At 34.6% G+C, this 11,167-nt stretch overlaps 3 protein-coding genes across 3 annotated transcripts; 2 read left to right on the plus strand and 1 right to left on the minus strand.

Annotated features, from left to right (window-relative positions):
• The first annotated feature begins 3,985 nt into the window (after positions 1 to 3,985).
• LOC112592013 (zinc finger protein 467-like) lies at positions 3,986 to 4,841 on the plus strand. Its single transcript, XM_025335976.1, has 2 exons — positions 3,986 to 4,604; positions 4,705 to 4,841. The coding sequence occupies exons 1-2, from the start codon at positions 4,448 to 4,450 to the stop codon at positions 4,839 to 4,841; spliced, it is 294 nt and encodes a 97-aa protein (XP_025191761.1). The 5' UTR covers positions 3,986 to 4,447.
• Positions 4,842 to 7,338: 2,497 nt separating this feature from the next.
• LOC112592011 (probable serine/threonine-protein kinase DDB_G0276461) lies at positions 7,339 to 9,009 on the plus strand. The gene is made up of 2 exons (XM_025335974.1): positions 7,339 to 7,393; positions 8,201 to 9,009. The coding sequence occupies exons 1-2, from the start codon at positions 7,339 to 7,341 to the stop codon at positions 9,007 to 9,009; spliced, it is 864 nt and encodes a 287-aa protein (XP_025191759.1).
• A 521-nt stretch (positions 9,010 to 9,530) lies between these two features.
• LOC112592012 lies at positions 9,531 to 10,153 on the minus strand. Its single transcript, XM_025335975.1, has 3 exons — positions 9,959 to 10,153; positions 9,833 to 9,901; positions 9,531 to 9,773 (listed from the first exon to the last, which is right to left on the minus strand). The coding sequence occupies exons 1-3, from the start codon at positions 10,034 to 10,036 to the stop codon at positions 9,531 to 9,533; spliced, it is 390 nt and encodes a 129-aa protein (XP_025191760.1). The 5' UTR covers positions 10,037 to 10,153.
• Between the last annotated feature and the right edge of the window lie 1,014 nt (positions 10,154 to 11,167).

Raw genomic sequence — 11,167 nt, forward strand, 5'->3', positions numbered from 1 at the left:
AGGCTTTCATGTATTGCTCAATTACAATACATTATATACGTCAGAACAATATAAAACAACTTTTTATGGTCATAGTATTAAAATTAGGAAGATAGGAATAATATCCAAATCACTATCCGTGTAAATAACAGATATCGCGTTATCACTTTCGTCAATGTTACAGTCGATAATGTGTCAATGTATGGTTTTTAAATATATATATTTATTAAGTATTACACCATACATGTTTGTACAATAAGCAACAATAATATGGTGGAGAAGCTGGGAATGATAGTAACATGGTGCTGGTATTCTAATAGGGAATCAGGCGGCTTTACCACAACAGAATTTACGGTTATTACAATATTATAGTTTATACAGTTTCACATTTGCATGCATTAATTTGCTTTGTTTTGTCTATTGATTTTTAAGTCTACACCAGTTCACACGTCTGGCTGGATTTGTAGAGCTGAAAGGGTTGTCCCGATGTTGCTGGGATTAATGAAGTTTTGACAGCGTCAGTGAGAGGGCAGTTTGGCGATCTGAGCTAATTTGGAGACTGAGCGATTGAATTATTAGTGACGAAACAGAGCTCCAGCGCTATGCGGCAGCAGATATCTGGAATGGATGGTTCTTTATTAATTCGGCAGAACCTATTACAACTATGCGCCCACAGTGGAAGAGAGTTTTGTGGTAATATAATTTTATGGCAGTGATGTTCTGATCGCAGAAGTGGTCCATAGGTGAAGTCCAGTTTAATTTTCCGTTTGTCTTAGATGGGATGAACAGTTAGTGCCGGTCAGCCATCAAGTCAGATATTTACCATTTGAGTGGTGTAAATACGGTGTTGTCTATTGCCAGGAGTGTGCTATATAGCCTGAGGAAAAGTATTAGCGAGACTTTGATTCACTAATTTGATTTCCATTTATCAAACCACTCAAGATGGAGTATCAATTGTATTGTGAAGTTGAAGGCTTGCGTGTATATCGAAGCTTTGCCGATAAGAGTTGCAGTATCATCGGTGCGTAGGTACCGAGAGTGTTTTCTGATGTAGGTAGATCTGATGTATATATTATGTATTAGAAGGGCAATGTCATCTTTGTGGAAACTCGCACAATAATGAAGTTAGTTGAGTGATAAGTTGTACAGAACTTAATGATATGCATGATTTAAGATGAGGTGGTACAGGCAGTGAAATAAAGCTTTTGTTTGCAAGGCATCATCTGCTAGACGGTGTCAATGCTGGTTTTACGTCTAAAAAGACTCCAGCACAGTATTTTTATTCAGGGCGAGTGATATTGCGTCGAACCGGTAGTACTGGTGGATTGTGATTATTGCAGCCAGTGAATGAAAGTTAGGTAGGTTTTGTTTTGTCTCAGTTATGAGAAAGTGCTTTAGCGATATTTTCCACCGGTTTACCTAAAACTGGTAAAAGGTTAATCGCCAGTATGGATGGGTTTCAGGTGTTTGCTGGGTTTGAGGTCACGAGAATCTGAAGATTTCCAGGTTGTCGAAAATAGATAGGCGTAAGGTAGCAGTTATATATGAGTAAGAGCAATTATTGTTTTGGGGGTAGGTTTTTAATTAGATTGTAATTAAGATCGTGACCAGGAGATTTTCTGTTGCTAGTATGTTATGGTCTCGTTATGCTTCAGTTGGTGAGGGGTGGAGTTTAGCGGTGAGGCATAGAAGTGGAAGAGGATTCTGTGATCATTCTTGTATAACAGTGGTAGAGGATTGAATGTGGTCTGATACTGATCTCTTCAGCAAGTATCGCTTTTCCTTGTCGCAGTGACTGCGAGAGTTGTTTGTCGAGAGGAGGTGTGAGTCTTTTTCAGTTTTGTTTTGCGCCAAAGTGAGGCCATTTGCTAGAAAGTATTTGTAGATAATTTTGTAGAGTCATTTATCGTTTTAATAGAGATTTGAGTTTATTTGAGAGCATGTTGATCTGATTTGTCGTCTGGGTAGTGAGTACGCTGCCATATAGATCTTGCTCTACGTTTTCAGCTAGAAGGCCTAGTTCTGGAGCTTAGGTTGGATGGTGCATTTTGTTTGGTCTCAGGGCTTGAGGATTCTTTGGCTCAAAGCTGAAGTCATTTTAAGTTTGTTAATTGGTACATCAATATCGGTAGGCGATTTTAATTTAATATTGCATGTATTTTCTTGAATATGTCTTTGAATTGTTCCAGTTTAAATCCGGGGTGATGGTTGGACGATTTTGTTTAAGAAAGGGTTAACTTCCTAAGTGAAGTGAACTGAGCTATGATCTAATAGGTCATTTAAGTTTGTGATGTTAGTCGATGATAGTTTGGAATGCTGGAAATAAAGAAGTCAATTAGTTCTGGTTGACGAGTTGATGACGCCAGTTGACGGTCGGATTAGCTTATAATACTTTGAATGTGTTTTGCGTAATAAGGTGTGAAGACACGCCCCTGTGTTAGTGTAGTAGACGTTCCAAGTTTGGTGTTATGTTGAAATCTGCGCCAATGATATAGCTAATGGCTGAGAGATTGAAGAAGAGTGATTATCTAGGTGGAAATGTTCCCGGGAGAGTAACAAGATGATATAGAGAGATATGTGAATTTATTTTATGGTTGTAGCTGATTGAATATGTTGCCTTATGGTGGAAGAGGAGAGTGTCTCGATTTGTTTAGAGATCATTAGTGAGCTCGCCGTGTGCTGTTCATCTGGATGGTTCCAACTATTTCATACAATATATTGATTAGATTTTGTGAGATGTTTCAGTAAAGTGCTATTTCAATTTTTCCTCATTGAGTATATTTGAGTTCATTTGTTGAAGAATACCGTTGTCCAAAAGTATGGTGGTTTTGTTTATTAATTGATTTTTTATGAGTTTTTCGATGACGGTAGTAAGAAGTGAAACGAATGGATTAATTAGTGCTTTTAGATCATTTATAAATGATGATAGTTGAGTGGTAAGATCTTGGTTTGGATTTATGTTATTTGTTTGAGAATGAGAAGGGGAGCTTCGTTATTCAGAGGAGGAAAATTCTGTGAGTATGTTGGTTGAGGGAGATCTTGATTATTGACTCTTGAAGTTTTAGGGTCATGATTTTTATTGTTCCAAGTGATGTTTTTTGACTGTGATAGTTTCTTTTTTAGGTCAATATAGTAGGATTAAATAGCCGATTCAAAAACCTCACCCTCACCATTTTCACCCTCGCCCACAGCCACCGCCGCTGCCGCTACGTACGTGACGTACCCCCTCACCAACATCCCACCCTCAACCGCCGCGGCTTATCACATATTATCAATCATTTATCAGTTATCAAATTGTTATCACATATTATCAGTTATCAAATATTATAATTGTTATCACATGTTATCAATAATTTATTTTTATCAGTTATCATATATTTAAAAAATATAATATTCTGCGTTAGAATCGAACCGGGAGGGTATGAGCGTATCATTTGACTTCCTTCCCACCTCGACTCTAACCCATTGAACAATATAGTCAATACTGCTATATTTAAATACACGCTAAATAATATACATAATCATATAAATATTCTATAGCTACCTCTTATACTTAGGAAAATCATATACAAAAAATGTAATTAAATTTAGACTTCCTCGCCATTTATATTGAAAGACCCTTTATCATTCACACACCACCTGGACATTAGTGATTGAAAGGCAATAATCGACAATAATAGATATATTATTCGTATTCAAAAACTATACCTTCGTATATTAAGCACGTCTGGCGACAATAATTTCCTGACATTAGGTAGACCTCGATATTAGTACAATTCAAAGACATTAAGAGACATATCAATTAAATATCGATATTCACTCACTACCTTACAAAAAACTCTACCAACTCGACATAAAGGATTAAGCATATTTGGCGTCGTATTGACGATAAGAACTATTTCCTGCAATTAGGCGATTTCTAAACAAATGCCTATTTTAACGGCCTGCTTAATGTGCCCGGCCGGTCGTCAGGATGTCGCAGATATTTACTTAACGATATTAAAATACCTATTATTGTAGGTATATTATTCATATTCAATTAAATATATGGCAAAAACTATTATTATGCTGAAACTTTACCGTCGCGGTCTCGACATTAGGGGATAAGCACGTCTGACGTCGGTTTGACAATAAGATACATTTCCTGCCAATAGATGGGTATTTGGCGCTGTCGCATACCTTTTCTTATACGATATTAGAATGCCTATTAGTGAACAACACATTAATGATCGATATTAGTACCCTTTGCCGGATGTATCTTCATACAATGTAATTTTAATTAAATACCAATATTCACACTGCCTACCCACAAAAATCTTTTCTCCACCTACTTAAATTTATCTTTATATATTCTGAAAGAGACAACAGTCTTATAGTACGTCGTCAGTCTTAAACCATCGCGCACTTATTTTTCGTTCCGATACGTCTTTACATTTTATTAGTGAATTTTTATTTTATACTTTTCATAATGTATAAATGTGTAAAATGTGTATCTGCGTTTACGCGTAAGGACAATTTGATGAGGCACGAGAAAACGCACGAAGGCGTTCGTTTACCGTGCACTATTTGTACATCGACGTTCAAGTACAAGACTCATCTGAAGAGACATATGAAAACCGTCCATGGTAGGCATAATATATTATTTATTTAATTAATTTATTATGATTTTTATTTTTATTTATTTATTTATTTATTTATTTATTTATTTATTTATTTTTTTTTAAGCTGTTGCACACGTACGACCACAATCAGATCAGCCAGCGGCCCCCTCAAATCAGGCTCGAAATGTAAATAATGTTACGTCTAAATCACCATATGACAATAGCGAACGAACATTTAGTAAACCCATATACGCCGCTTGAATTAAATAGAGTAAAAGAAATAATTAAGAAAACATTAGAATTAATAGCAATAGTGCGTGAAGTGCGTGAACCAACTTGTTCACAATTAGCAATATTAATGGATGAAGTAATACAGGCAGCAGCGGCCGCCGAGGAATAAAAATTAGGATAAAAAAGTATAAGATATATATATAGTAATAAATTAATTATATTTTACAGTGACCAGATTAAATTTATCATAGTGGATTTTGAATTCTACCTACTACTCGTATCAGGGGCGATTTCAAACAGTTTAAACAAGTATAGGCCGATAAAATTAGAAGGAAAACCAATCATCTTAACAACTGATAACAAACTAAAAATGTTAAAGCGAAGGGAGGTCAAACAGGTGATGCAGAGTGTTGGGCGGATATTTAGAAATAAGCCAGAGTTGTTACTACCATTATTGGGGCAACTGGAAGCCAGTATAAACCTTGAGGGGGAAACAACTCTGTCGACTACTTATCTAAACCAATACTTGTATGCAGACCATAGAATACCCATACTCGTATACTGGAACGGAACAACGGACAAACAGATAATAGAAAGGTTAAGGCTACGAATAAAGAAACTTTTAAATATAACTGCATATAGTGATGATAATGATAATTATTTTAATCTTAAATTAATAGATAATACAAATAATATAAACAAACTTATATATACAGAAAGGGTAGGATATCAAGAAAAAAACGGTCGTATGTTAAATTTAATGGAAACACATGATTTAGTATGTAAAACCAATCACAATATTACACATAGTCACGATCCGGTAGCGGACGTGATTATAACAAAATGCATTTTCAATTATATTATTAAAAAGCTAGGACCTATACAGCTATATAAAATTTGCAAATTAAACTAGGAATTTATCATAACACTTGTAATATTTTAGAAATTCAACAAAAAGCGTGGAGTTCTTGATGAAACTCAAGGAAGCCATAGAGCAAGGAGGTCATACCTATATCCGGGAACCGGGGGGAGAAACAGTGCCTACTTGTCTCATTAGGCATATCTTGGAAGCAAATGGAAATTTTTTTGGAACCTTTTGATAATCAGTATATATTGCGAGCTAAATTTAATTTACAAAAAGTAATGGAGGATTTCGGATCTGAAACTGGACACTGTCAGTATTTGGCAGAACTAATAGATATAGTACCGGAGGCATCCGATTTATTAAATTATGCAAATAATTAGTAAATAGGGCAATATTTAATTATGCAATTATACCATTACCCAGGGACGGATGAAGGGGGTTTTAAAAAAATGTGCATAATTGTGAGCAACCTAATTAATAGAAAATAATAATAGTATAGTTATATAATAATTTAATTTATATTAAAGTAAAATTTCCGTAATAGCATTATGACCAGAGAAGGTATATAATTTGTGTACTAATGTTTAATAAATTTTCAGTTATGAATAGTTAAAAAAAAAAAAATGTAAAACATGATTAAGTGAAATCATGAAACAGTTATAAAAACTGTTCTAATAATGTATTATTAACTAAAATTTGTATTTTCAGGAATAGAATATATGATATTAACTTCCATGTATGAAATAAGTGTAAGCACGATTGATTAAAATCGTGTTAGTTATTAAGAAGTTACTTTTAATTGTAATTGCTAATAAGTAGCAAAATATATTTTATCATAACCCAAAATACTAATACTAATATTAAGCGAAAATGTAACAAAAGAAAAGAAAAAAAATGTGAAACTACTAACACTTAAAAATTAAGATAATACGCGAATTTTTAAGATTTCTGTTTTTTACAAAACATAAATCTTTTTTTTGGAAGGGAGGTGTTACGTACCGTGTTATTTTACACATATATATTATACGGAGAGGTGATGTATATACCGATGGAATAACATATTCAAACAGTGTAGTATCGAACGGCTATGGCGAACACTTGCACATCGTGATATTTAATATAATGAATAAGACATGATCACACGTCCTGGACTTCTCAGAAATGATGAGTAAACGATAGTGTTAACATTGTACTATTTAATATGACAATTAAGACTTGATCACACGTCTTGTAATTCTTAGAACCGATGAAATCGCAGGAAAGGCACCCAACTGAATAATACATTTAATTTAGAGAGCTCCTTAGGTCATCGGAAGTCACCACCTCCCCAGTCACCACTCTTGACGGTTAACCATATATAAGGGAGACCAGGGCAAGAGCTCAGCAGACGGTTAGGGATATTCGAGACGCTCAGAGGCAGGTCGTAACACCACTCACGGTCTCGTCTATCAGTATTTCAGAGGCAGGTCGTAACACCACTCACACCATCTTGTGCTTATAAAATTGTATTCTTGTACGAGTTAATTGTATTAAATAAAGACTTAATCTTTTAACTTGCAAACATTAGTATTTCTATTTCTACGTTGATATATGAATCGACGTTGACATAAGGGACGCAACAATAATATTCCGAACGAAGATTTTAACGATGGGTACGATGAAATGTGCTGTGAAGTTCTAGAAAATGTTCAAGATGCTGGGCTATGCGATATGACAAGTAAGATTTTTTTTTTTTTTTTATTATTATTATTATCGGCGCTAGAATTATACTTATCTATATTTATTTTTATAAGTAGATTCTTATGTGGTTTATGGTAATAAATAATCACTCACAATTTATAAAATATTAAGCACTATATTACTGTGATATGTATGTACAAGAATGAAATATAACAAATACTAATTACGCGTACAATATTACTGCGAACTGAACAACACAGTAAGTCGCGATACATAGTCACTGACGGAATGAAAATTGAGCATCTGATCAGCTGGTATTTATAGGCTCCGCTTTGTTCTAGAACATCCCCGAATATACTCTAGCGAGACCATCGTGGAATATTCTAGAACATGGGTTTTTCCTATTGTACGCTGTCGACATCGTAAATAATTTGGGCGGCTCGTTGTGTATTGTTCACATCGCCACACTTATATGACTACGGTAGGAAGAAAGCGCGTACACGTAGAAAATATAGTATCCCGTATTAAATCTAAAAAGGCTCGTATGGATATGGTTAATACACCGGGTTTCGCTGAGGTTAAATCCGCACATAGTCGAAAAATCGTATGGTATTATGCTAAAAATCTGAATAATTATGAAAATTATATTTTTCATTTCTCGATAATTTAAAACCTGAGCTTGTCCGATTATTAAGGAGAATTGTAGTTGTGAATCCGATAAAATTTAATTTAAAACTTGAAGCCACTTATAACCAAACGCGTGTAGATAACTCATCGCAAAATAGGTCATTCAAGACATCGGCCCGAGAAATTTTTATCGATTCTGATATAGTTTCATTAATAGAGCAGGCGTTCACTACGTTATTGCACGAGGAGGAAATTTATGTTGCAAAGGGTAGTGGATATGTATTAGAATCCATCGATGGGCTTTTATTAACAGTATACAAATATACGCCTATGGGGGGAACCCCTAACATTGGCCTGCCCGTTATCAATTTTGATAACGAACGCGATGACGATGATGACGTAAATGATCATAATACTGATAACAACCCAGATATTCGAAATAATATTACGTTAAACACGCCGAATAATAACCGACAAAATGAAAACGAGAATCGTGATGATACTTTTAACCCTGTAGCTGGCTCATCTTATATTCAGCTCCCTTTTTCAATCAAAAATAAACGGGCGACGATCAATCCGCAAAATAATGATCAGCATTGTTTTAAATGGTCCATTCTAGCGAGGCACGTGACAGGTCCAAATAAACATCGTGTAGGCGAAAATTATTTCCGACATGAAAACAAATATAATTTTACAGGCTTATCATTCCCAACACCGTGGAGTGGGGTTAAAATTTTTGAAAAATATAACCCGACAGTCTCTGTAAATATTTACGGAGTTAAAAAAATATCTCAGTCTTCGTCAAAAAATCCGAATCATCACATATTTCCATTAAAAGTAGTAGATAATGAAAAAGCCGAGCATTTCGACATCATTTTATTCACTGTCGAAGAAAAAAGTCACTACGTATATATATCTAATTTTTCACGCTTAATCCGCTCGCAAATAACATTACACGGTCATTCAGTTTATGTAGAAAAAACAATATCGAAGTTGACGCTGGACGGTTTGATCACTGTCAACTGAAAAATCTTAAGGTACACTTAAACTCTGAAGTGTATCCATATGATGACTTTCGAGCTGATTTTAAAAATAATCCTACCAGCGTACTGTATAAAGCTTATACAGACTTTCAAAAATCGTATTACGAAAGAGAGTATTGTGAACCATTATTATCAAAACATATTTTCCAAAACTATGTGCCAATCGTCGTTGTTGATTTGTCGTATCAGAATGATAACGTTAAATCATCGACCGTAGACCTACGAATAGACTTTGAAACGGACACAGTTATTCCAGAAAAGACTGCAGCTTATTGTTTAATACTACATGACCAGATTATAACTTACAGTCCGTTTAGTGGCGATGTCAGAAAATTGTAAACCTTGTATATATTTTATATACTTTATAATTATTTTTTTTTTTTATACCTTGTTTTTAAAAATATAAATTGTAAACCTTATTGTAAAAACTTAATCTAATAAATAAAAATACTTGTTTAAGTATCACGCTTGTTTTTATTTTACACAAAAATTATTTAAACAATATCATTCAAAAAGAGTTTGCGTTTTACGTTCCGTTTTGTTCGTGGACTTGCCGCCTGTGAAGTCTAGAATTGATGGCGAGTGGTTGAAAGACGTCGGACCGTCGTTCTCATCAACTGCGAGGCTCGCTGGTTCTATATATTGTGGTATTATATACCATGGAGGGTACTGTGCATCAGTGTACAAATCACGTCTATGACGTTTGTCTATGGCCGTCTGTGCTAGTCCATCGGTATCATCAATAGGCTATACAAATAATAATTTGTTAATATATATTTATTTTAAAAATTAAATGTGAGTATTACCAATGTCATGGTTGGTGCCCGTGTCGCCTGTGCTAAAAATTCATCAACACCACGATCCTCATCAGCTGCCTACAAAATTATAAAAATTAATATTTAAACTATTTACATTTATAAATCGTAAATTACCTGTACCTGCGAAGCGTCTTCGTGCATTGGCGACATATCCGAGTATTTTGATGGCGACAAGGGTGAAATGAGCCTCATTTCGGATTCGGTGAATAACTATAAAATAATAATTATACATTAAATATTTTTACAAGCGACATAAAGGATAGGTTAAATTACCTCGGGTGACATTTCTCCGCTCCATCTCTGTGCCCATTGTTCAGCTAATTTACTGACTTGTTGCAAACATTTTCAGCTGACTGATGAAATTGACATCATTTTTTGCAATTTTGAAATTACATCATCGCGCACATTTCTGATGGCAGTCGTACAATTCTTCGATTTTCGGTGGTGAATCAACTTATGATATAGAATTCAACATCGATATAGTTTTAAAATTATTTCGAATTGTTTAGACAGCTGGTTGTTATAATTGATTTTCGTGTAATCGTTTCAAATAGCACCATTCCAAATACTGAAGTTGAAGAAGGTCCTTCTGATTTAACAGGTACTTGCAATTCTTCATGAGTTTTACCACCGTTAGCACATTTTCTGCCATACACCATACTGATATGAGAAAGTTCGGTTTCAAAATAACGTACGCTTAGTATTTTTAGTGTCGATCCATAACAGAATGATAGCATATTACCCATCGCGAAAATATACGTTTTAGAAAATCCGGTGTTATTTTAACATGCCGCGACAGCGTTACCAAATGAACGGCGATCAGTCCAGTCGGTCGATACCAATATGCATGAACTTACGGGCGAGAAAGTCCACCGTAAGATGTAGACCTAATCAGTCTTGCGGTGGTGTTGTGGAACATAGGTAAATTCTTCTTGTACACTGCAGCCATGTTTCCAATTGAACCAGCCATGTTAATAATTATTTTTTTAAACTCAGTACAGTTTTTAAAAAGACGAAGCGTAACAACGGTTTAGAACGATAACATATTTACCAAAATTTTTAGATGTTGAACAAAATATAAACAAAGGTAAATAATAATTAGAAAAATTTTTAAAGATTCTAGAGAGCGAAAATATACGTACAACGATTAAGACTGTGAACGTTAAACGGCTACTTAAGGCTCTTTAGTTAGAGTCTCTATAATAGGTGGGGATATTTGTCGGACTATGCTGAAATGTGATTAATTGATTTAAAAGTCTACCATATAGAGTTCTGCTATGCAGGTGTTATTAGTACATAGCGGCTATTATGAGTCGGTTATTG

The sequence above is a fragment of the Melanaphis sacchari genome, unplaced genomic scaffold (genome assembly GCF_002803265.2).
Source record: "Melanaphis sacchari strain LSU unplaced genomic scaffold, SCAv2.0 Contig1536_pilon_pilon, whole genome shotgun sequence".
NCBI lineage: Eukaryota > Metazoa > Arthropoda > Insecta > Hemiptera > Aphididae > Melanaphis > Melanaphis sacchari.

What these genes read in the sequence shown, in the direction of transcription:
- LOC112592013 (XM_025335976.1), top strand. Translation starts at nt 4,448, where the DNA reads ATGTATAAATGTGTAAAATGTGTATCTGCGTTTACGCGTAAGGACAAT. An exon ending in ACATATGAAAACCGTCCATG is followed by an intron (nt 4,605 to 4,704) that starts GTAGGCATAATA and finishes TTTTTTTTTAAG; the next exon opens with CTGTTGCACACGTACGACCA.
- LOC112592012 (XM_025335975.1), bottom strand. Translation starts at nt 10,036, where the DNA reads ATGAGGCTCATTTCACCCTTGTCGCCATCAAAATACTCGGATATGTCG. An exon ending in AAGACGCTTCGCAGGTACAG is followed by an intron (nt 9,902 to 9,958) that starts GTAATTTACGAT and finishes ATAATTTTGTAG; the next exon opens with GCAGCTGATGAGGATCGTGG. An exon ending in GGGCACCAACCATGACATTG is followed by an intron (nt 9,774 to 9,832) that starts GTAATACTCACA and finishes TTATTTGTATAG; the next exon opens with CCTATTGATGATACCGATGG.
- LOC112592011 (XM_025335974.1), top strand. Translation starts at nt 7,339, where the DNA reads ATGTGCTGTGAAGTTCTAGAAAATGTTCAAGATGCTGGGCTATGCGAT. An exon ending in TGGGCTATGCGATATGACAA is followed by an intron (nt 7,394 to 8,200) that starts GTAAGATTTTTT and finishes TTTCATTAATAG; the next exon opens with AGCAGGCGTTCACTACGTTA.